The 25,266-nt window shown below is 36.6% G+C and overlaps 3 protein-coding genes across 9 annotated transcripts; 2 read left to right on the forward strand and 1 right to left on the reverse strand.

Annotated features, from left to right (window-relative positions):
* The first annotated feature begins 2,207 nt into the window (after positions 1–2,207).
* rfx5 (regulatory factor X, 5) lies at positions 2,208–9,200 on the forward strand. Of its 6 annotated transcripts, none has more exons than XM_016277867.1 (10): positions 2,208–2,266; positions 3,571–3,718; positions 4,350–4,383; positions 4,549–4,631; positions 4,844–4,963; positions 5,136–5,252; positions 5,644–5,722; positions 5,897–6,095; positions 6,621–6,715; positions 7,125–9,200. In XM_016277867.1, exons 2-10 carry the CDS (start codon positions 3,627–3,629, stop codon positions 8,115–8,117), a joined length of 1,812 nt encoding a protein of 603 aa, XP_016133353.1. In that variant the 5' UTR covers positions 2,208–2,266; positions 3,571–3,626; the 3' UTR covers positions 8,118–9,200. The 6 variants fall into 6 exon arrangements, with proteins under 6 accessions (XP_016133353.1, XP_016133355.1, XP_016133354.1 ...); XM_016277869.1 differs by having other exon boundaries at positions 2,239–2,296; XM_016277868.1 differs by having other exon boundaries at positions 2,256–2,334.
* A 3,122-nt stretch (positions 9,201–12,322) lies between these two features.
* LOC107589430 (protein FAM63A-like) lies at positions 12,323–19,568 on the reverse strand. The gene is made up of 10 exons (XM_016277874.1): positions 19,385–19,568; positions 19,022–19,090; positions 17,897–18,842; positions 17,289–17,346; positions 15,333–15,397; positions 14,238–14,396; positions 14,057–14,159; positions 13,795–13,937; positions 12,772–12,963; positions 12,323–12,533 (listed from the first exon to the last, which is right to left on the reverse strand). Exons 3-10 carry the CDS (start codon positions 18,524–18,526, stop codon positions 12,345–12,347), a joined length of 1,539 nt encoding a protein of 512 aa, XP_016133360.1. The 5' UTR covers positions 18,527–18,842; positions 19,022–19,090; positions 19,385–19,568; the 3' UTR covers positions 12,323–12,344.
* Positions 19,569–21,417: 1,849 nt separating this feature from the next.
* mllt11 (MLLT11 transcription factor 7 cofactor) lies at positions 21,418–24,562 on the forward strand. Of its 2 annotated transcripts, none has more exons than XM_016277978.1 (2): positions 21,418–21,601; positions 23,729–24,562. In XM_016277978.1, the coding sequence occupies exon 2, from the start codon at positions 23,735–23,737 to the stop codon at positions 23,990–23,992; it is 258 nt and encodes an 85-aa protein (XP_016133464.1). In that variant the 5' UTR covers positions 21,418–21,601; positions 23,729–23,734; the 3' UTR covers positions 23,993–24,562. The 2 variants fall into 2 exon arrangements, with proteins under 2 accessions (XP_016133464.1, XP_016133463.1); XM_016277977.1 differs by lacking the exon at positions 21,418–21,601 and adding an exon at positions 21,994–22,056.
* Positions 24,563–25,266: the final 704 nt, after the last annotated feature.

The following is a 25,266-nucleotide window of genomic DNA, read 5'->3' on the forward strand; positions in this document are numbered from 1 at the left end:
AAAAAGAATAAATTGTATGTACAGGCGTGCTATAGATAGAATAGGAATAGAATCAAGTAGTCTTCTGATGTCTGATTTTGTAGCTGAACCAAACCAGACAGTTATTGAAGTGCACAGAACACTCGATGACGGCTGAGTAGAACTGCTTCAGCAGCTCCTCCTAATGTGTTTGAAAGAATTCTCTTATGCTCACCAAGGCTAAATTCATTTCAGAAATACAGTTAAAGCAGTAATATTGTAAAATATCATTTGAATAGAAGTTTCAGAAGTCATTACTCCAGTCTTCAGTGCCACACAATCCTTCGGAAATCACTCTAATATGCGGTTTTGAAACATTTCTTTTTAATCTCAATGTTAAAAACAGTTGTGCTCAATATTTTTGTGGAAACTTTTTCCCATTTTTCAGGATTCTTTGATGAATAGAGTTCGAAATAGCATTTATTTGAAATGGAAATCATTTGTAACATTACAAACGTCTTTTTTATCTATCAATTTAACACATTCTTGCTGAATAAAAGTATTAATTTCTTTTTTTTTAAATCATACTGACCCTAACTTTTGAATGGTAATGTACATTTGTACAGAAAATAAACCATGTGTATCATGTGTGTTTGTGGCATAAAAGCAAGGAAACAGACTAAAACATTTGGTTGGGTTTATTGACAAAGTCTGCAGAACACATACAATATTTCTCAATGATAAATGATCTTGCTAATGTTGTTAAGCTCAAACACACAGTCAATACACAGTCTCTGTGGTAACTCAGTACCAGTAGCTTTTACGAGGCCTTCTATCTTCCTGAATGTTCATTTTCGCCATAACTTCTTCCTCTAGGGTTTTCAAAGATGGTGTGTATGTTTTCTGAAGCGTGTCTTCTGGTGATGTGTCTTTGGGTCCATCTGCAAGGTACATAAACACTCTCAGATTTCTGATAACTGAACCATATTTAAATGTCTAAAACTAAAAGGAAGAAATGCATTGTTTTTAAACTTTCAGAAACCCCACCTTTCCACTGCTGGGGAATGATGCCATCTCTTCTCTGATAGACTGGTTTGGGAATAATCCGTCCTGTCCTGACAGAAACACGTACGCGCTCGCCCTCTTCAGTGTGACAGTTTGTAATGCTACAACGGCTTTGCAAGCACTGTTAAAAGGATTATGCGTAAGGCTTTTGTACGGGTCCCTCATAATACAGTGGCATTCTACCTACCTGAATTATTGCTGCGGCTTTTAGAGGTACATTTCACTAAAATAACGGCATTAATTTATGGTAATGATAAATTCTAACGTTACATCCACAAGGGTCAAACTTGTGTAGAACATGCGCTACTTCCTTTTCCTTTCGAGCCAAGCGACGTAGATGTCAAAATAAAAGTCTCGATTGGCCGCTAACACTTTAAAAAAATATTTAAAAAAATTGTTTTAAATAAATGACCGAGTTATTTTAATATGTTTTACGGATTTATAGTAATTCAGTAAGTCTTCCTGAAATACAGATAAAAAATAGTTTTGTCGGCACTTTCATAAATAGCAAGTTTTCCTATCCAGGAGAAGGTATTAGGAGTAATATATGTTAGTAAGACTTTTTAAGAATTGCTTTTGGGAGAATATGAAAGTATAAACACATGGCTCTTAATTTACTGCAAACTGGGCTCGGAAATGTCAACAAATCAAATTCTGGATAATTTTATTTGGTTAACAACACACAATAAATTCATGTGACATTAGGTTTATTTAAGGTGACTACTGCAGTGAAATAAATCAAAGGAGTGTAAAAAGTTACTCTTTTCGTGTTCCTAGGATTGAGTTGAGCTTGACATTAAAGAGTGAGCTGTATTAATGACTGAAAAGCTGTGTTCATAAATGTAGTGTTCTTGCTTTTACAATTAAGTGTTCCTGGTTTCAGAACATAAAAGTAAATGCCAGGTAAAGACTTGGGCAGTAAACAATTCATATTACAACAGTAGTATTTATTAATACCAATTATTGTATTTATACCACCATACAAATCCATAAGAAAATACTCATTATTGTTAGCCCAATAATAATGGTTTATGTTTTATGAAAATGTACACAAAATATGTTGTTGTTTTTTACTCGCATGAAACCATTAACCAATCAAATCGCCTTTTCATTCTGTATCCAAGCAGGATGACTCAGACCAGCCAACTAGCGTCGAGCTTTGCTTGGTAGTCAGGCAGACATAACACAGTCGTCCAATCACAAAATAAGCCGAGAGGGGATTTTTGCTCTATATTTGTCTCAGGTAGTTTCTTTTTCGTTTATAAAATAAACGGTACTATTATTTTCTATTTGAATGAGATATTGCACTAGGTAAACTTTGTACAATGACAATAGTTATAGTTTATGAGAAAGGCCAGGTATTTTAACGTAATAATCGAAGGTTTTCGAGGCGTACAAGTGTGGCTAGCTAGTTCTATAGCAACAGTCATTGGTAATGATATTAACGATAGCTAGCTTGTGCATACATATACTAAAAACTAAAGTTATTTTTTACAAATAATGTCATTAAGTTACGAATTATATTAACTGTAACTTCATTTATGTCGGTTTCGTTAAGTCGACGTCTCTTCGGCCTGTTCGAACTCATGTTAGCCTATTAGCTGCTATGTCACGCTCATTTAAACTAGGCTGCTGTGAGGTTTATTTCTAGTGATCAATGAGCATTTGCGTTCGAGAATATGGTTAACTTGCGCTAAAGTGAGCTTTTGGTCATAAATAACCAATGGCTTCGTCTAGTTTCTGGTTGGTTGGCCTTTCAATACGCCCACAAAGAGATACACATGGGTGTAATCAACCAGACCTGTGCATATCTCATATATGCTAGTCGTACATTAGTTTAAATCATGCATTAAAGTGATTGAAAGTGATCGGATTTGCTCCTGGTGTCATGCATACACCGGCTGAACGCGTCAGTTTCTTATGTTGAGATCTTCATTGGGTGCGTGTGTGCTGAATATGAGGAAATGTCTGGACTGGGGCAGGAAAAACAGCCCTGCAGTATTTGGGCATGGTCGCTATCCGATTGACCTGACAACAGTTTCATGAGTGGCTGTATTTTCGAAATCTTGAGCGTTTAGACGTGGGAGAATTAGGCGCTTGCGTGGTTTCATTTCGTGTTTACAGTCTGTCGCTGTACGTGTAAACCTGGCCTAAATATGTCAGTTTGTAGTGAAACTGATGATCATTTACAGACATGTGATGAATTGAATGTTTACCAGTAAGCAGCTTGTTCTAAGACTGTTGTAACATATTGCTTGCAGACTTTAAGTTGTTGTGCATATTAAAGAAATACTATAAAACTATTGTGCCTTTAAACACTTTATACTACATATATGGTCTAAAACTGCAACACCCTACAACTTTTTCTGTTGACTTTTAGTTGCATTGATCTAATGTGCAATGTTCTTGTTGCATGCTGAATAATCCTCTCAATAAACCTAGAATTAATTTACTTTTTAGAACACACTGTTGCATATTAGACACTCAGCTTTGAAAGTTATCCAAAACCTTATGTGGACACATACTAACATCTGCCTCTTGTTCTAGAGCTTCAGGTCCAGGAGGGTTCTGAATGCAGTTTGTCAGTCCAGTGTGGTTGAGACATGGCAGAAGATCAGTTAAAGGCAGACGCCTCGGCTGGGGAGGGGGAGACGGAGCCCAGTATGCTGCTGCAGAAGCTTAAAAGCAACATTTCGTAAGAACTATTTATTTTTACTCTTTCTTCATTGTGGTTCAGATAGAATGTTAAATCGTTATTTTCTGAAGAAATGGTAGATCATGGTTAAAATTAAGCAGAGTGGTGTTTGCAGAGCTGTAGCATTTAGGGAATAGTTTACCCAGAAAGGAAAGTTTGTGGAAAATGTACTCACCCTCAAAATGTGGTGATGATTGTTTCTTCATTGGAATGGATTCTGAGAAAATTAGTATTACTTTACCTGCTTACCTATGGATCCTCTACAGTGAATGGGTGCCATCAGAATCAGAGTCCAAATAGCTGATAAAAGCATCACAATAATCCGCAACACTCCAGTCCATCAATTACAGTCGTGTGAAGCGAAAAGCTGCATGTTTGTAAGAAAGACATTTGAAATCTTTTAAGGCATTCATTGAAGAGGATCCATTGGTGAGCAAATGATGTAATGCTATATTTCTCCAAATCTGTTTTGATGAAGAAACAAACTCATCTACATCTTGGATGACCTGAGGTTTAGTTCATTATTAGCAGATTCTTTTTAGCCCGAACCCTGAATGTCATTGATGAATGCACTATACATGTGTGTATGCAGATGTATATGTAAATATATGCGCATTCCATCTTTTCACAGTAAAAATGTGCAGGGCAAAGTGGACAAAATTTTGGTAAGTTTCTTAGAGGATAAAATAACATGAAATGTTAGCCTTCTGAGATTTTATAACTGTCTTGTTGTATAGTATAATATTTCAACTCAATCAGCTTATTTGTGTTTTTGAGCACATATTCTTGCCCTTATTCTGTCTTTCTCTCTGTGACATGTCTCTTCTTAGGAAGATGTACAGCGTTTCTCTGACAACGATAAGCTCTACCTTTATCTACAGCTACCCTCAGGTCCAGGTGCAGGAGAGAAGAGGTACATAAAATCACTCAAGTGTACTTCAGTCAGCCATGATCCGCTTTTTAAATCTGTATATTTTTTAATGCATGAGTAAATGAAAGTATTTGATGTCCCTTAAATTTATTTTTTAAAATCCCAGCTAATCAGGCTAGCTAGAAATATGACAAATGTGACAAGAAATATCATATTTGACACATGTTTGCAAACTGCTTCTCTGTGTGCACCAGTGGTGATTCAAACTCGGTCAACACGGCAGACCAGCTTCACACCTGCAACTGGATCCGTAGCCACTTGGAAGAACATCCTGACACCTGCCTGCCTAAACAAGATGTTTACGAGACATACCGGTAAGGACTGGGGTGCAGAATATGCACACAAGCCTCTTAGACTGAGTTATAATTCAAGTAAACACTTGCTGTTTTCCTAGACTTTTAAGGGTCCATTATCTGTTTTTTCTGTCCATGTTTGTATTTTGTCACAAAATACAATGATTACTTACTGGCTTTTCTATCTAAACAGGAAGCACTGTGACAACTTACAGCATCGGCCTCTAAGTGCAGCAAATTTTGGCAAAATCATCCGAGACATCTTCCCAAATATTAAAGCACGACGACTGGGTGGTAGAGGACAGTCCAAATATCCTTTTGTCTCTAATTTCATTTAATTTGTATAAATGTAGACAAACATTTATGACTTCTAAAACCCTATCTAGAGCAGTCGAAGACATCTCAGTGATTGTAGATTCATCAATCTCGTAAAAACACACATTAAACTGTTAAAGATTTCTAAATATTTGAGAGATTTAGATGGCTTTCTACACATCGTCAACACACTTGATACAGTTTTTCTCTGAAATGGTTTTGTTTAGAGAGGTTTTCAAGATGTCTTTTTACTTTTGACAAGTAAATGTAATCTCATGCTTTACATTCATTCAAATAATTTAACTGAATTTGAACTAAAATTCTTATTGTTTTATTTAATGAAACCTAATGTATTGTTTGGTGTCCCTTAACATAATTGCCAGCACGTACTGCTATAGTGGGATACGTCGAAAGACCGTGTTAAACATGCCATTACTGCCCAACCTGGACCTCAAAAATGACCCGGTATGACTGTCTTCTTACTGCTGACTTTTTTCTCTAAATTGCTTTCACAACATTAAAATAATATAGGTCAGTGGTTTTCAACCCTGTTCCCCTGCCCCCCACACACACACAGGATTGAAAGCCACTGATATAGGTTGTCAGTTATATTTTGTCTATGTGATGTGCCACCTCCAGTCTGAACTGACAGAACTGGTGCAAACCTACAAGCAAGAGGTCACCGAAGCAGCCTGTGAACTTATCTGTGACTGGGCCCAAAAGATCCTCAAGCGCTCTTTTGACACGGTGGTAGAAATCGCACGCTTCCTCGTACAGGAGCACATCGTCAACCCACGCTGCAGCCAAGCCGAGCTCGTCACTTCAGCTGCTCTGGCAGGTACGTGCAAGTGAATAGTAAGATGACATGTTAAGATTTGCTTAGCATTATTGTGGTGTCATTGATGTACTATTATAGTTATTGTTAATAGTTTGAATTAGATTGTATTTTCTGTGCTATGGGCATCCCGAGTTCAAATCCCGGCTCAAGGACCTTTCCCGATCCCGCCCCCCCCCCCCTCTCTCTCCCACTTTGTTTCCTGTCAGATTTAAACTGTCCCATCATAATAAAGGCAAAAACGCCAAAAATAAATCTTAAAAAAATATATATATAGTAATTGTTTTGTTTTATAATTAGTTTTTTAAAATAAAGTCGTTTTTATTAAGTTTTAGTTTAATTATTTTAGTAGTTAAACTAAAGAAAATGAGAAATGTTGCATTGGCAACTAGATGAATTAACACGTTTTTTTAATATTTTATTTTAATTTAATTATTTTATGGTTTTAGTTAACAATAATAGCCCTGATTTTGCTACATTGCTTTAGGAGTGAAGCTACATTTGTGGTTTGTTTTTTGGTTTTCATAGGCGGACCCTCCAAACCTCATAAAGTAATTAAAAAGATTGCAGCAGCTTCCCGAGCAGGTGGAGCAGAAGAAGATAATGTCAGTGCAGAAAATAAGGTAATACTGGTCTGAAATTTGAACATTTCAGATTTTATATCTGTGCTTCTTCCCCCAAATTTCTCCCCCGAATCATTTAGATTCATAAATCAATCAGTTTTGCACTAATCTCTGGAATAGAGTATCATCAAATATTTTTCTATAATGACTGAATAAATTATAATAGTCCCAGTCAACTGATTTACTACATATCTGTGCCACTTTTATATTTCTCAACTGAAATCAATATGTAATGGCTTTTTTTTTGGTAAGCAGCCATGTCAAAAGTGGGATCATTTATAATCAGCCAATCAGTTTCACAGAACAAACCAAATAAGGGCATGCTGATCACCTTGTCAGGTTTGTTTTATGACAGCAGTATTGTATACTATAAATGGTAAATATAGTACCGTTGTGATGTTTTTGGCAGCAAAACGAGAAAGACGGTGTGGAACAGCCGCCATCCAATAAGCAGCAGGTCAGTGAAAAACCAACCAATAAGGTTGAGTCTGCTCGAGTGGAGGCTTATATGAAGAAGCTGCCTCAGCTCCTTCCCAGAGGCACCGTCCCAGAGAAAACCTCCCCACCGTGTCTCGGACCAGCTGATTCGGGCAGCGTTCAAGTCACTCTGCCTATCACAGTCGCAACGATACCCTCTCAACCAGGTGGCACTGTCCCTGTTATGATTCTGCCATCAGGCATGAGTCTTTCTTACCCAGAGCGCGAGAAAACATCAGTCACGGTCGCCACTTCTGCTGCTCCGACTCCAGTGGTCCAAAGAGCGCGACTGGCGGCTCCGAAGCGGGGCCCTGACCCCACCACTTCAGTGTCAGCCGCTGGTGTTGCTCCGAAACGCAAAAGAGGACGACCCCGAAAGCAAAGACCAGAAGACATGGCACTGCAGCTGCCGTCAGCCCCAACCTCGAATCCAAATCCAGCTTTTCTCACGAGAGGAGTAATCCAAAAGGCCTTGCCTTCCTGTGCACCCGCCGCTCCTTCACAGTTGGTGGAAATCGTGATCCAGGACCAGCAAGGCTTGATGCTTAGCCAACTTCCGACCATCCAGGAAGTGACAGATGCTGAGCATAGAGGTGTAGTTGTCCAATATCAACCTGCAGCAGAACCTGAGAAGCAGCAGTCCGTCCTGCTAATGCAAGGGCCCAACCAACCGGGTTACGAGCTGAGCCGCAGGATGGTCATCCAGCGTGCGCCGTTATCCAGAGAAGGAAGGCCGGCTCCCCAAGAAGTGCTACAGTCCACCGTTTCGTACCTCCCACCGGCAACATTATTAGAGGACAGAGGAGAAGTGGAAATTGTGCAGACTCCTGTGGAGCCACAGGTCGATTCCATGCCAAACTCAGCAGGTATTCCCAGCTCCTTCGGCTCCTTGTTTGGAGAAACCCCAAAACCAGACGCCCCGTGACAGCAGCACAGCACCCGACTCCCTGATCTCAATGTGCAATGCCTTTCCAGTGCTTCTGTGAATTGCATACTAGCTAGTAGTCAAACTGAGGTGTACCATCTTGGCTGAGCTTGACTGGGTGTGTCTGCTTTCTTTGTAAAATGATGTATAGAAGTACAACCTGTCATTGTTGCCTTAAAACAGCAACTACACTCATATTTTCATATGATTAATACGAAACATAAGTGAATTCCTGAAGACTCCAGGAGTGCTTTTAAAGAGATTATGAATTTAAGTGGCCTGGAACAAATGTTTTGACAAGAAAGAGCGAATTTTAGAGCATTGAAAACTGAAACGAACAGATATACTCACAAATAACAGTCCAATCTGGTTCAGCTCAGTTATAAAACGAAAGGAAATCAAAAAAAAGAAAAAGAAAAAGATAAATCATCAGAGTTACCAAGGAACTGCTTACCATCTGTTGGCATTTGTCACCATTCTCAGTGCCATAAGAGGGCAGTTGCTCTTTTTTGCTCTAACCGTCTTTGCATGTTTGTGTTTGTAAAACATGAATTGAGACATTCGAGTGTGTTTTCTAGTTGTTCAGATGACAAAGAGTGGTATTACGGGTTTGCAACTTCAGGGTTCGAAAAAAGTCCCTCCCTCGCCCAGTGAATGGGTTAATAGTTCAGTTTTTTTTTTTTAGACGTCGCAAATAACAGATACACAAACTTCGAAATTACTACATCGAGTTGCTGTTGTGAAGGTCGAGAAGACACTACTGGTTCATATGGTGCACAGTGTAGGTGGATGGAAAAACAAAGACCTCAAGTCCCTTTAAATATGCAAATGAGGCTGTGATTTCGGGATTCTTCTCAAAGCCCCACCCCCTGCGTTCAGGTCTGTTCAGTCGTTCTCTTACAGCAACGTAATTTAACACTTAACAGATGTAAATAATTTATCCGTGAGCCCAGAAGAATATCTTCATAGGTAAAGAATACCAGAACTCATTTAAAACGTTTTATTTTCCAAATGTATAGCCATCGTCACTATATTGCTACTATGGAATATTATTATTATCAGTTACTAGTAAAGTGTGCACTGTCACCCTAAAAGCATGTATTAGAATTTAAGATTTCTTAAATTTGATTATATTATTTAAATTTAAACTGAAATATGTACTAATTATTTATTTACACAAATTTTACAAAGCTTGAGCCACAACAGCATCCTTTTGTGTAGATTATCATGTCTTAAAGGAGAATTTTCCTCTTTTTATAGCCTTAAATATTTTTTACTAGTTGTTTTCTTAGCCAAAAGTTCATTCATGTGAGTTAAAAAAAAAAAATTTCCGCAATTTAATAATATTTTTTATTTGAAAGTAAATAATTAATGGAATGGGAAAATAGATTAGTAGTTTTATGAATATTATTTGATGCGCTTTATTCAATTTAAAGGTATTAAAAGGCTATGATTTGGGGGGGGAAATCTCCTTTAAGGTTAAAGCTCAACAAAGGCTGCTGATGGTTAATAGAGGTTTAATAGGCACTTAATTTAAAACAAAGCCACTCCAATTATGAATAAAAAGATTTGGAGTCAGATGTTTGCTATTTATTCAAATATTGTAGTAATATATGTGAGATGGGAAATGACTAGAGGTGATAATTTTACTCTGGAGTAATGGTGCTTTAAAAAGCTAAACGGGTTTAACTAACAACACAATGTGATTCACATGGCAGTGATTTCACCAATCAGCAGTCTGACTGCACTTAGCATCCGCTGCTCACTGGTGCTGATTCTGGGCAGAATTACCACGGTACAATGCTGGCAAAATGGCAACTGGCTGTCAGACAGCCTGCTAGCGTTGCGTCAGCATAAATTACATTTAGGCTCATGAAATGAATGTGCTATATATGTCGTGTTCAATTCTGAATGAATAAACGGCTGCTTAATTTACTCAAGGTTTAAAGTTTGACTCTAACCTAAATTAATGGAACTCTTTCTTCTGTAGATAATTACAGGAGCTTTTATTTTGTACATTGGGATATTGTTAGGGCCTGTTGCTTTTTGATCATTTGTGTTCATTAGAATTTTGTTCCCTCTTAAAGGAATCAAGAATCAGGAATCATCCAAAAATGAAAACGTACTCACCCTCAGGCCATCCAAAATGTAGATGAGTTTGTTTTTTCATCTGAACATTTTTGGAGAAATGTCGCATCACTTGCTCACCAGTGGATCCTCTGCAGTGAATGGGTGCCGTCAGAATGAGAGTCCAAACAGCTGATAAAAACCTCACAATAATCCACAAGACTCCATTCCATCAATTAACATCTTGTGAAGTGAAAAGCTGCATGTTTGTAAGTTACATTGTAAGAAACATTTATTTGACAAGACATTAATTAATGGAATGGAGTCGTGTGGATTATGATGATGTTTTTATCAGCTGTTTAGACTCTCATTCTGACGGCACCCACACCTTGTATGTTATTTGTTTTTGTACTTATGAGGTCTTCTTTTTGAAAAGTTTTGTATTTCATGTGTTTTTTCATGTTAAAACTGTTCAATTGGACATCATCCATATAAAAAAATGAAATTCTCTTGACTGTGAGCACATTTTCGTAAATCAGCACTAATAAACAATATGTATGATGTGTTTCTTTATATCAAGTGTTTGTGAACCACTTCACCCGTTTTCAGTGTATCATGTTTAAGTGATACACAATTGTATTTAAATGTGTGAAAGGAGCTTAAATTGTCTGGTTATCTCCAAGGATGCAGATAGATTTGAGTTCAGGTTTACTTTGAGTTGATCACGTAATAGTTTTGTTTTCCTCCTGCTTTATCACAGAAAATATGAAAAAAAAGATATTTTTACATAATTATTACATATTTTATAAAAACAATACACCCTGTTCAAAAGATTTAGGCTGGTAATATTTTTTAAATGTTAATATCTTTATCCTTTTTTATTAAAATTGCGATATTGTGAAATATGATTACAATTTAAAATATTTTTCTATTTTATAAAATGTCATTTATTCCTGTCAAAGCTGAATTTTCAGCATCATTACTCCAGTCTTCAGTGTCACATGATCCTTCAGAAATCATTCTAACATGCTGATTTGCTTATGAAGAAACTTTTCTTGTTTTTATCCATGTTAAAAACTGCTAAAATATTATTGACCATTTTTTACAGGATTGTTTGATGAATAGAAAATAAAAAAACAGCATTTATTTAAAATAAAAACCATCACTTTTCGTTAGTTTAATGTATCCTAAATTCTTTAAAAAAAAATAAAATACCCCAAACTTTTGCATGCTTATGAAAATTCCTTGTCTGAATAAAATCAGAGACTTTGACGCATTTGACGCCCTTTAAATCTGGAAAAATTATTTTTGAAGTTAAATTATGAAATAAAAAGACAGTGACTCTTTAATTCTCTGAATCCAAATGTGCATAAATGTGACATTGATCATGTGTCTCTTTGTACAGCCAGCCAGATGTTCCATCTTCAATTAAAGCACATATGCTCTTTTATTTATGATCATCAGGTTTGCATTTTCACAAAAGCTCTCAGATTTTGGAGCCCATTGTGCATGTGCTTATGATAACACTAAACTGTGTATGTGTGCAAAATTATTTTGATGACTGCACAAAAAACGCTGCACTTAAGTTGCTGGAAAAATTCTGTATTTCAACCGAATCGTGAAAGAAAAAGTCTGAATTATTATAATTTTTTTTAACTCCCATTGCAGAAACAAGCTTCCCTACCACATCATCACAGACACAGCTCATAGAAAATTCTTCAAAATATCAGAAAGAATCATAACAGGTTTGTAACGACATGAGGGTGAGTAAATGACGACAGAATTTTCATTTTTGGGTGAACTACACTACCTTTTTTTTTTTTTTTCAGCAAGAATGCATTAAAATGACCAAAAGCAACAGTAAAGACAATGTTACAAATAAATTCTATTTAATCTATTTCTATTTTTCTAAATAAATATTAAGCAGCACTCTTTTCAACACTGATAATGAGAAATGCTTCTTGAGAACTAATATTAGAATGATTTCTGAAGAATCACGATGCTGAACAGGAACGTCCTTTGAAACGAGTAAAACAAATGTGTATAAATCTACTCTTTTGTAAATCGCTGCACTGTATTGAATACAACAGTTTCTAAATGATTTACTCAGAGTTTCATGAATAAAGCCAATTTAATCTCAAAGAATGCTTCCCTGAAGTTTCATGCACAAGCGTTTCCTCCTGAAGGAAAGACAGGAAGTACCTGTCCTGCTGAGGGCTGGGCCTGGTGCTGTTGTGTTTGTGGCTGCTGGTACTCCTCCTGCTGCAGCTGTCTGGCCAGCTCAAGATCACTCAAGGGACCAGGAGCTTCACCCTGCTGCTGCTGCAGGGACATCGCCACCAGATAGTCCTGGATAACACATCCAAACATTCACTGAATCCATCTTAAACCAATGTTGGTATACATTTCAACATGAAACAGCTTTCTCAAAGCATTTAACTTAACATCAAATGACCTATTTCTGAGTGAAACTGCACAATCGTTGGGTAAGAATGTAGATTTGTTTTGCATTGGGATGTTAGGCTGTGATATTATTGGTTACTCTTACACCTATATGATAGGAAAAAGCAGGCAAAATCGTAATCACCTGGTCGATCTGCATTTGCTGCTGCTGTTGTGTGGAGGGCTGGCTGGCTGCTGAGGGTTTCTGGGAAGGGTGACACAATCTGAATTCTGAGTCACAGAAATTCCCATCCCCCTCCACATTATGGAGACTCTCCCACACCACGCTCTCCTCCTGCAGGAAGCCCTGATCTGTGACCAGCAGGTAAAGGTGACCCTGCAAATTCACACATTGAACATACTGATCACTGGTCAGCAGACCAAATAACAGCGACAAAGCCATTTGAATTTCAAATGCATCTCAGTAAGCAATTCAATGAGGTTCAAGTACCATTATCATATTAACATACAACCTGAAATGTGTTGCTTTTATGCAACATGTGAAATGTGATGTTTGCACATTAGGCATTATCTAATTAATTGCACTTTAACATTTTTTCAGTACAAAAATCTGAACAATATGAAGATTGTGGTTTCATTTTTTTAATAGAGGAGATTCTGGATATATTTTTTCTATAAATCAGAAACAGCCAGAAAAACTAATTTTCACTGTTTTTTGAGGAATACACTTTTAAAATCAGGTCAATTATACATTGATAAACCTCTGTAAAAAGCTGTCATTTTGGTGCAAGTGCAACAAAGTGGAGATTTTTGGCTCAGTGCAGGAAAGAAAAAGCATTTTCAGAAATCTTTAAAGAGATGCAAATAGATAAAGCGCAATAAAGTGGTGTATTTTGGATGTTTTCTTTGTATATAGTCAGAAACATTGCTTTATGAAAAGCGTTTTTGCCTGTAGTATCTTGCCTTAACTTACAACTTTATAGGTTTATAATAGCAAAATCTGCATTAAAGTGAGCAAAATGCATTTACTCAAGCTGAATGTTTAACTTGGGCTCAAAAAACAAATTTTTGCTATAAAAATCAGCCCCAAATTTTTTATATATTTTTTGGTGGTGGTGGTGGGTTTAAAGTGGCTTGACGTCGCTGGGGTTGTTGTAATCAGCTTAGCTACTATGGAGAGTATTAGTGTGGGAAGGCTGCTAAACACCTTGTGCTTTATCATAGTGCTGAAGTGGTTGTTCCTGAAAAATACAGACAGTTCTCCCTCCTTGGCTGTCGTGTTGAGCTCACACAGGCCGTGATACGACAGCTGGGTTGCTGTGGACTCCAAGAATTGCTCTGCTATCAAACCTGTCAACAAACAGACATTAAGATTTACCATCAGCCATTAATACAATACTGAGGAGTCCACACACCTGTGATATAGAATATCTGAGCCATTCGTGTATAAGAAATAACATTAACTGTACCTTCACTGACTTGACTGCTATCTGTCGAGTGCTTGAAATCTATGATCTTCTCCACCAGTTGGTTGTAGCTGAGTTTGCCCACTGCAGACACCACCTCAGGACTCTGAAGAAGAATGGAGCACTTGTATTGTTGTTTGGATACACAGAATTCACACGTTATATCATTTTTCTGCTGACGTACCTGTGGGTCGACAAGCCAGCCGTGGTAGAGCAGAATGTCAAGCAGATCAAAGACGATGCACTCAGGAGTGTACTCAAAATCCGACACACCTGTAAAACGCACATTAACGTCGAGGCCTGTGGACAACTTTGGCAGCACAGCCATCGCGTCACTCATGTTCTGTGAAGGGAATGAGAAATGCAATTAAAAACAATCTTCTGAGACAAAAATATACACAAATGCATACAGGCTAATTTGTTATTGGCCTCAGCATCTGCTATATTGAGATATTTGGATTAAGTGGAAGATAGTATGAGTAATATTTACCACAAAACATGCTGACTGCTCATAGCTAAGCTATTAAGTTGAAATCACAAAATTGCATTAAAATTTTTTATTAATTACAGTTCAAACGTTTAGGGTCAGCATCCTTCAGAAATTATTCTAATTTGCTGATTTGGTGCTCAAGAAACATTTCATCTTCTTATTATTAATGTTAAAAAGTTTTTATCTGAAATTGAATTTTTTTTGTAGCGATATAAATGCCTTTGCTGTCACTTTTGACAAATTAATGGCAACCTTTCTGAATAAACATATTAATAATTATTTTTTTTTTAAACTTGATTATTTTTGTTTGCAATTCTCAAGACAAGCCAATAGCAGACTGTATAAATAATAAATGATAATCTGAAATATTCTAAAAGAAATCATGCATACATTTTTCATTTATTATTTTCATCTATATTATAAAAAATATGAATTGAAAAAAGATTAAACTAAATATGAGAACATTAGCATTATCTTGCATAAGCTTCGAATCGAATCCATTTAATTTTCAGTCGTGAGCAAAAAGGAACAGCAAAGGCACATGAACAAAAGGAGGCTTTCATTTGTGCATCTATAACCACAAACACACGTTGTAATTGTTGGAATTGCTAATGAAGGGATCACAAGCCTTCATTCACAGATTGAAGACCTCATTCACAATATCTGATTGTATATGTCTTTTGGTTCTGAGGTTTCCAGCGCTGCCCAGCTGCTTAACATGTTAATTATATTCACTAGACATGTGCAGAGCTGAGTCTGTTACAATGGTTCTCCCATACTACGATTTACCTGCTGGAAATTGAGCTCCATGCCTTCTGCTTTCTCCCGCGGTTTGATGGACAGCACACATTCACCTAGAACGAGAAACAGTTGGGCTTAAGCATTTCAAAAACGCTTCAGCTTTCGGTCAAAGGTTGTGTGATTTGAGAAGTGTCACCTTTTCATGTCAAACATATTTGTATTGTTTGTGAAAGCACTTCTTGTTTATCTCCCCATCACTCAGCAACCTAACACATTTATCTTTCTAGCTATGGCCTAATAAGCGGTGATATACAGTGGCTCCAAAAAATATTTGGACACTTAAGCCACACTTAAAATATCATTGTATTAGAGAAATGTAAGTACGTAAATATAAATACTATGCTAGTGACACCAGTTGGTTAATAGGAATTTAAAGATTAAAAGATTTTTTTTTTTACAGTTTGAATTTTGTTATTTAATGCAATGCAATGACATTCATGTGTGTGACTTCAATGTGCAAACGTTTCCAAATACATTTTAGGGACACTGTAAAAGAAAACCTACACCCATAGCTGATCAAGAGTGGTAGTTAAAGGAATAGTTCACCCAAACATGAACATTTGCTGAAAATCTACTTAGGCCATTCAAGATCTAGGTGAGTTTGTTTCTTCATGAGATGTAACAGATGTAGAGAAATCTAGCATTACATCACTTGCTCACCAATGGATCCTTTGCAGTGGATGGGTGCCGTCAGAATGAGAGTCCAAACAGGTGATAAAAACATCACAATAATCCACACAACTCCAGTAAAGCAAAAAGCTGCATGTTTGTAATAAACAAATCCATCATTAAAGTGCCCCTATTATGGGCAATGAAAGGTTCATATTTTGGTTTTGGGAGTCCCCAACAACAGGTTGACATGTATGCAAGGTATATAAAAATTAAAAAAGCACTGTCATTATCTTATAATATGCATTTATTTTTACCTTACTTGCTCAACGACTCCCAAACAATTAGCTCAACGAATAATTTTTCCAAACACCTCCTTTGCGTGACGCTAATCTGCGGTGATTGGTCTGATTGGTCTCATTTCCATTTCATCATGCCAGTGATAAAGCAGCGTTTGTGAGCGCAGTGCTGCTTTGTGTACAGCGTTACTGGGGAAACCGCTATTTTTATCGCTCCAAAAGCTGCACCTAGTGGCAAAGAATGAATTTGCATTTTCATTCATACCAACGCGAAAAGACCGACAAGTGGGCGGGCAATATGCTAATGTTTCATGTTGACCTCGTCAACATGAAACAGCTTGGGATTCGTTTTAAAAACGCCTCGTTTCAATGATTCAGAGTCGACTCTTTCTTTTGAGAGACAATAACTTTATACACGGTGCACTTTCAGATTTAAAGACATAAGACATTAATTGATCAACTGTTACTGATCAACGATTACAGTTTTTATCAGCTGTTTGGACTCATTCTGACGGCACCCATTCACTGCAGAGGATCTATTGGTGAGCAAGTGATGTAATACTAAACTTCTCCAACAAATGTTTTAGATGGCCAAAGGGTGAGTACATTTTCAGTACATTTTTCATTTTCATTTTTGGGTGAACTTACTTTAATCATCTGGACTAGTAAGGATTCAAACCCATCGAGGGGTCAGAAAGTATTACCATTGTGTCTTTGAGCGAGGCACTTAACCTAAAAGCGTCTTCTAAATGACTACTTACACAAAGAGCAGAGACTTAATGGTACATATTGCGTGATTGGGGTGCCATTAATGGTACTGAAACACAAATGTTTTCACACAGTAACCACACCCCCTCCCTCTCAAGTCACATCAGCCATCTGTTTCCAACCATAAAGTTTACTGCGGTGCATCACTAGAGCTCCTTAACGTATTACAGTCCATTACCACGGTGGATGTGCTGTGTGCACTTTGTGTTTTAATGTAATTTGATTTGTAAAACAGAAACTGCATGTCCAGTGCTCTAAAACATCCTACCAAGGTGAGCCATCAGCTCTTCAGTGGTGACCACTTCCGTCTGAGCCGGCAACTTCACCTGAAGAATAGACAGACTTCATACAGTTCATATTTTACATGCATATAATGATCTGAAGTACATGAACATGAAAATCACAAACAAATACTTCTGCTTTTAGTCACGGCACACCCTCGTCTACATCTTTTCTTCTATTTCACAACACTTTTTTCCCCCGATAAATTCGAATTTCGAAAAGAAAAAAAAAAAATCGATAATTTTAACACATACAATATATTTTTGGCAATTGCTACAAATATACCCATGCGACTCAAGACTGGTTTTGTGGTCAAGGGTCACATATTATATTAAATCACTGATTTTAGTCGATGCAACACAGATGGACTACATTTTTTTTAGCATTTTGGTCCAGTTATTGTTCACCAGGCGAAAATCATGTCAGATGACTTGCAAAATTCAAAGTAACTTTCACATCAGTAAAACAAACAGTGTTCGAACAGTATAAGTGATGCTTGCCTTATCAAACACCACACATAATGTACTTGCTTTGCTCCATGTATTTGTACTCAACAGCTCGACTATGACGAGCAGGTAATGCTAAATGGCTTACCTTCCACCGCAACAACAGGATGTTCATGATGGCAATCAGGGGGCAGGGTCCGTTCTCGCTCTGTGTGATAATGGCCGTCTTCTTCTCTTTCCAGGTAATCCACTTGACAAAATAATATGCCGGCATGCTAGGCTCTGATGCCCTCGCAGCCCCCGCACAGGCCCCTCCGCTCTCCTGAGAGGGGACTTGGTTGCCATCCTGAGCAGATTTGGACGATATCAAAGCTCGATCAGGAGGAATCCCATTAGTCTCCTCGGAGAACTCCAGGCTGGCCATGGAGAAAGTAGGCGTCACCTCTGATTGGCTGGGCGTGTAAGATTGGCTATTGAGGATCTCAGATTCATCGGTTTTGTCTTGGCTTTTACTGGTCAAGGACTGAGCTGCATTAGCATCATCTTCAAGAGACGCTGTGGTTGTCGGAGGTTCTTTGCATGTTGTGAGGCCATCTTTCATAAGGTGAGAAATGCTCCCGGAGGATTGCTCAGTATTGGTGTCACCCTCTTTTTGGCCGATTTCCTTGTCGTGTGGTCTAGCAGCATCAAAGTCCTCATTTTTGGTTGTTTTTAACTGCTGTCCCTCGGAAACGCCTATAATCTCACCATCAACGGTGTCTGAGCAAGAATCTGCCATGACCTTACAGGTGAGATTGTGTGCTTATAATTAACAGAGCCAATTAAAGTTGGGTTGAAAGCAAATATGATTTTTTAAATCTTCAATTGCTGATCAAATAAAAAATTGTTTTTTTTTTGCTTTTCCCCAAAATGTTATTTTTGCTTACTTCATACTACTGGGTTTTTTTTTTACTTAGTCTTTACTTTCTTGCTTTCATGCCACATCCATCACTAGTATGCAAAGGAAGAAACTGTTAAAGTGGCACACCTCAGCCTAGTCCTGTTGTTTTTGAATGGCCTAATTCTGGGAACAGCTGAGTCACAGGGGAGGCTTTCTGTGGACGCACACAAAGCATGTCAGCATTTACAAACTCTACATGTACAAACCAGAATGCATTACCGTGCAACACTTAAGTAGACATAAAAATATGAGCCTTAGAGTTACAATAGTTTGTTTGACAAAACATAATATTTACATAGCCTATGTTTAAAGACCCTTAGGGTTAGTTTTCACCTGATCACTGAAGGGTGACACTCTGGAGGTTAAGAACGTTTTCTGATCTCATATTGTGAATTTCACAAACTCTGGAACAAACAGAAAGAAATGTAGACAAGATTCACTTAGTAAAAGTGCAAACGAGCAATTGTTCCCAATTTATACAATTAACACTGCAGATGAGGTTGTTAATAAGTTAACTGTCAACACAAGGATTGTGTCCTTTTAAAGCAATAAGGTATTTATTTGCCAGTTTATTTGCAAAAGACAACTTCTCTTCTACTCAGTACAGTATGTGAGTTCATAAACACACTAGTGTGTATTTACAATCTTGATAAGAGTATAGCCGTTCACCCTGCATTAAGAGCAGCAGAAACTTACCATAGCGACCTTTCTGCAGTCTTTAAAAACGTTCTTCTTTGCCCCTAAAACATACACTGTAAAACACAGTAGTCCAGTGGAGGTGTCTGGCTGAAATCTACAGGTTTTGCTGTCTCTCCGTACGGCTGACACAGCGCGCGACACGTAATCTTGTTTTTGCCTGTGTCTCACTTCCGGTGCCTGTGTTTGTAAACAGTGACGTCACGTCGGAAGCTAATATATACTCTTTATCACTCAGCGGTATTTTCTCTATTTAGCTAAGTGTTTTGTTAAGTCATACTGGCAAAATTGCTGCTGTAAAATGTTTTGATATTTTAAGACGTATGGGATATGAATTATTACCAGGTATCTAGTGGCATCTCGTGGTTGGAGGATGGAAGTGCAGGTTCGAGCTGCACTGAAGATGGCAACTCTAGAATAGAACAGAATAGAATAGAATAGAATATCTGTCATCAGTTAGTTACCCTAATATTTCCAACCAATACGACTTTCTTTCTATAGTAGAATACAAAAAAAAAAAGATAAGAAAAGTGACAGCTTTATTTACATTCACTGTATGGGCAAAATTATGCATTGAATGAGGAATGGTGTCAGTTCCAAACATTCTGCCAAACATGTCCTTTTGTGTTCCACAAAAATAATGACAGAAGAGAATTTTCTTTCTTTCTTTCTTTCTTTCTTTCTTTATTTCTTTCTTTCTTTCTTTCTTTCTTTCTTTCTTTCTTTCTTTCTTTTAACTTTACCTGTTAAACAGGATTGACTAAGTGTACTGTGTTAGGCTAACCGAGACTTGTCATTTGCACTTATATATTGTTGCTCTTTTGTTAGTTTTGACTGCTTCTATTGTCCTCATTTGTAAGTCGCTTTGGATAAAAGTGTCTGCTAAATGACTAAATGTAAATGTAAATGTAATGAATTTGCTCAAATCTAGTGTAAATCATTTATTTTTGTCTCATGTGTTTGAATGAGTCCTTTTCATGCAAGTCAGTCATTTCATGTACCAACTTATTATTATTATTATTATTATTGTCAAAATAGGCCTATAATACAGTATTGAATATTCTATATATTCACAACAGGGATGATACTGAATAGCAGTGTGTTATCTTTTTGCACACTACTTATCTAAAAGCTTCTTTATATTCCTGTAAATATCTAACGTGATTTTAATATTAATCACGCATCTCTGGGGCCGGTTGCATAAACGGTTTAGACTAGTCTTAAAAAGTTAGTCAACTAATTGTTTTTCTTCAAGACTGGTCGTAGCTTTTTTTTAATTCAGTTATGAAAAGGTAGATTGGTCTTATTTGTATTGGAAAAGTAAGACTGATTACCCTTTGGCAACTGCTAGTTGGTCAAACACATTTTTAAGACACAGTCTTAAGATGGTGGCTAAGTTTATGCAACTGTCTTTGATTTGTGTTATGTACTTAGAAATCTCCCCAGCCGCAATAGTCCTGGGGCCGGTTGCATAAACCACTTAGACTAGTCTTAAAAAGTTAGTCATCTAATTATAAAAAGTTATAAAAAGGTAGAATGGTCTAATTTGAATCCAAAAAGTAAGTCTGATTACCTCTTGACTAGCTACTAGTTGGTCAAACTAGTTCTTAAGACACAGTCTTAACATAGTGGCTGTTTATGCAACTGGCCCCTGGTATTCACTAAATTAAAATAAATATTCACACACTAAAGCTGAGCATTTTATTCTACTGAAATTCTCAATACATTTCGATTTTGCGTGCAGGAAATCCAGTCAGTGGAGAGAAGGGTCAATCGACCTGATGGACGCTGAACTCAGCCAATCAACACACAGCACTCACATCTCACACACAATAGACGACTCCACTTGCAAAACAGAAGAAGGGGTCGTAAACAGATGCAAATGGGTACCAGAGATTGTAAAAAGACACCACAAAACTACTAACAAACACCCATTAATACAGTTACTAAATTTCACTATTTCATTAGAACAATCGATTAGCCACGCCCACTTGACGCTAATTATGCACCTGTCACTGGTCCCTCTCAATCGCCCCAGAAGGTGGGCGGGGCGAATGCAAATCTTCCACTAGTGCTGTTGGGTGCGGTTGGTTCATGCTGAGCAGCCGGCGAGAAGATTGAGACTAAGCAGGGTGCATCTTCTGTTCTTCTTCAAATCCGAATTACTACAACCCAGCTTGTAATTCACAGAGAGCCGATCTGATCACATACTAAGGGGTATGTTCTTTCAATTGTTAATTTTGCTGAGCAATATTTCTGTTTTAATCCTGTTCATATAAAGCATTTCAAGTGATTTTGGTGTTCCATCACATAGGCATTATGTCCAGACTAATGAATTAATATGACCTCATTGTTTTTGCTTGAGGCCTATTTAAGGTTAGTTGCTCACTGAACTGAAGCATCTCTGAAATGCTTTGTCATGAGATGCGCTATCACTATTTTTGGGGCTGCGAGAGCCTGTCTTTTAATAGATGTGCATGTGAGATGCTGCAAAAAAACATGCAGGCTATTCCTGATGGTCCTTTAAGGACCTCATCCACCGATTGTCTGTGAAATTTGGGCGTACACCGCCGCTGCTTTGTGTGGCCAGAGCTAAATCACCCCACGACGCGACATGAACGTGCAGCTCAATTAATTAGAGCGGCTTCATGATAATCATTGGCGTTTTAAAGGTTTCATATGTTTTTAAATTGCAGCTTCCAAATGATATATCTTCTTTCTAATGAAAAGATAATGCTACTTTGTTCTTATTCCTGTAAGGTCTTAAATCTTGCATCTAATTATAATATATTAATATGATTAGATGGCAGAAGTGTGGACACCATCATATCGCATATTCTTGAACATATTTATTTTATTGTGAATCATTTTTTATTATTACTACTTTAATAATAGGCATAATGATAAGTTATTTGTATAGCCTAGTAGTACAACATATACACAATATATTTTATTTTAAGGTCATAAATCTTGCATCTGTAAGATCTTAAATCTTGCATCTAATTATAATATTAATATAATTAGATGCTTAATATGCAGACACTATCATATAGCTAGATAATTCTTGAATATGACATCTAAGATTTTTGTTGCCACAACATTTTTTTTTTTCTTATTTTATAATAATCATACTGATAACAAGTTTTTATATATGGTTTTACAATATATTTCTCATTTGACATGCATATGAAAGCTATTTGCACATGCTGCATCTAATTATAATATTAATATAATTAGATGCTTAATATGCAGACACTCATATAGCTAGATAATTCTTGAATATGACATCTAAGATTTTTGTTGCCACAACATTTTTATTTTTCCTTATTTTATAATAATCATACTGATAACAAGTTTTTATATATGGTTTTACAATATATTTCTCATTTGGCATGCATATGAAAGCTATTTGCACATGTAATTTTATTGTAAGGTCTTAAATCTTGCACATGTAAGATCTTAAATCTTCCATCTAGTTATGATATATTAATATAATTAGATGCCTAAAGTGCAGACACAGTCACACAGACGATTCCTGAACATGATATTTTAGTTTGTTGTTGCCACTGTTTTATTATTTCTTCTTTTATAATTATCATAATGATCATTTCTGCTTGGACATGCATATTAAAGTTGTTTTTACATTTAAATTGCTTACAGTTAATTAGCATAACTTAATGATTTTAATCATCGTTTTTATATATGGTTTTACAATATATTTCTCATTTGGCATGCATATGAAAGCTATTTGCACATGCAATTTTATTGTAAGGTCTTAAATCTTGCACATGTAAGATCTTAAATCTTCCATCTAGTTATGATATATTAATATAATTAGATGCCTAAAGTGCAGACACAGTCACACAGACGATTCCTGAACATGATATTTTAGTTTGTTGTTGCCACTGTTTTATTATTTCTTCTTTTATAATTATCATAATGATCATTTCTGCTTTGACATGCATATTAAAGTTGTTTTTACATTTAAATTGCTTACAGTTAATTAGCATAACTTAATGATTTTTTGAATTGAATTTTTAAATAAAAAAAATTATAGTACAGTATAATATTAGTTTATTATAATTTTGTTAGATTTTAGCCTTTGGCCTGTATATGAAAGTTGTTTAACAGATGTAAATTGCTCAAGTTTCACTGAAAATAGCTCATGGGGAAGTCAGGAGCTCCCTGAGGGAAATAGTAAACAGGTTTTTAAATAGCAAGCCATGCAATGTATTCTTTGAAACAACAAACAAGTTAGTCTTTATTATGTAATTTATGAATCCAAATGAATATTTGCTTGGCAGCAGTGCAGTGCTGATCTTTTAATCTCTTTTTAATGCGCAGATCGAAATGTTAGACACAAGCAGCACCCAGTTTGACTCCTTCCTGTTTTGGAGGCAGCCCATCCCATCACTGGACCTGTCAGAGCTGGAAGACCTTGGCATTTCTACACCCAAGTCCAAGCAAGCAAAGTCGACCAAGAGCTCCCAAAAACCCCTGGGACAGGAGGAGGAAGATGATTTGGAGCTGTTGAAGTACTCCGCCTTCAACTACTGGAAAGAGCCTGTCGCTAGTATCGATACCTTGGATTTCAGCCTGCTGTTATAAGACACTGCAATGCAATTCTCAGTTCCTGCCCAAATCTGTGTTTAATTCCACTGTGCTTGCACCGATTCTCTACTCCAATCGGATGCTGATGAATACAAGAGTCATGTATCATGCCTTTCTTGTTAAACCGTGTCCGTAAACTGTGATAACTGGCTTCTTGTTCGATTAAACTAGTAAGGCATTACTGAAAATGGATGTATTAGTTACACTATTTAGTATCTCACTGCCCTGTAGACTATATATGTGACTGATCAATTGGCCATGAAATAAGTTTAAGATATCTAGATCATAATCTGCCAAATTCACTTCAAGGCAAGGAGATTTAGAACAAATGAGAAATCTAAAACCGTATAATGTTATTGTCTGCCAAATGATTTGTAATATTAATGCATACAGTGATTTATTAGTTTAAACTGGAAACTCACTTAAAAGGGTTTTTGTATTGAACGGCTGTCCATGTTCAAATACACAACTAATGCTTTTCACAGTTTTTCCCCGTTATGTTTGATGACAAATGTCAGATGCCAATTAAAGTGAGCTTGCTGCTAAATGAATAAAAACGCATCTGTATTCATGTTTCATTTATCATTTTATAGCTAAATAGATCATATTAATTTGCGTTGACCACTGAGAGAAATTGACAGATTTTACAGCATTATACACCAACATATTCAAAAACTTTTTTTTTCAATGCAACAGGTGTAAGAAAAAAAAAAAGTGTTTTAGTTCTAACTTTGCAACTTAAACTTGAAGTAGATTTCTTTTTTTCTTTTTCTTTTTAGTTTTTCCTGTGGTTTCTAGTGTTGATAAGCACAGGTGTTTTGGAGCACAGCTGGGTAGCAGTGTAGGAAAGCAGACAACTGCAGATAGAGTTTGCAGTATTAAATATTAGATCAAGCAAAGTTATTAATTTATATCACAGTTAAGATAAAGACTAAATCATTTAAATACATCAACAACAACAAAAAAATATTGCCAGAAAATGGAGTCATACATCTCAATATTTTAAATACACAACTAATGCTTTTCACAGTTTTTCCCCGTTATGTTTGATGACAAATGTCAGATGCCAATTAAAGTGAGCTTGCTGCTAAATGAATAAAAACGCATCTGTATTCATGTTTCATTTATCATTTTATAGCTAAATAGATCATATTAATTTGCGTTGACCACTGAGAGAAATTGACAGATTTTACAGCATTATACACCAACATATTCAAAAACTTTTTTTTTCAATGCAACAGGTGTAAGAAAAAAAAAAAAGTGTTTTAGTT

Source organism: Sinocyclocheilus grahami, unplaced genomic scaffold, assembly GCF_001515645.1.
Source record: "Sinocyclocheilus grahami isolate Dianchi unplaced genomic scaffold, SAMN03320097.WGS_v1.1 scaffold116.1, whole genome shotgun sequence".
NCBI classification, from domain to species: Eukaryota; Metazoa; Chordata; class Actinopteri; order Cypriniformes; family Cyprinidae; genus Sinocyclocheilus; species Sinocyclocheilus grahami.

Bases quoted from the DNA above. Each gene is read 5' to 3' on its own strand.
- rfx5 (XM_016277867.1), top strand. From the start codon at position 3,627: ATGGCAGAAGATCAGTTAAAGGCAGACGCCTCGGCTGGGGAGGGGGAG. The intron at 4,964-5,135 runs GTAAGGACTGGG...CTATCTAAACAG, and splicing joins GATGTTTACGAGACATACCG to GAAGCACTGTGACAACTTAC. The intron at 6,716-7,124 runs GTAATACTGGTC...TGTTTTTGGCAG, and splicing joins ATGTCAGTGCAGAAAATAAG to CAAAACGAGAAAGACGGTGT.
- LOC107589430 (XM_016277874.1), bottom strand. From the start codon at position 18,526: ATGGCAGATTCTTGCTCAGACACCGTTGATGGTGAGATTATAGGCGTT. The intron at 15,398-17,288 runs GTAGGATGTTTT...TTCTCGTTCTAG, and splicing joins AGAGCTGATGGCTCACCTTG to GTGAATGTGTGCTGTCCATC. The intron at 12,534-12,771 runs GTGATTACGATT...TGTGTTATCCAG, and splicing joins AGCAAATGCAGATCGACCAG to GACTATCTGGTGGCGATGTC.
- mllt11 (XM_016277977.1), top strand. From the start codon at position 22,033: ATGATAATCATTGGCGTTTTAAAG. The intron at 22,057-23,728 runs GTTTCATATGTT...TTTAATGCGCAG, and splicing joins TAATCATTGGCGTTTTAAAG to ATCGAAATGTTAGACACAAG.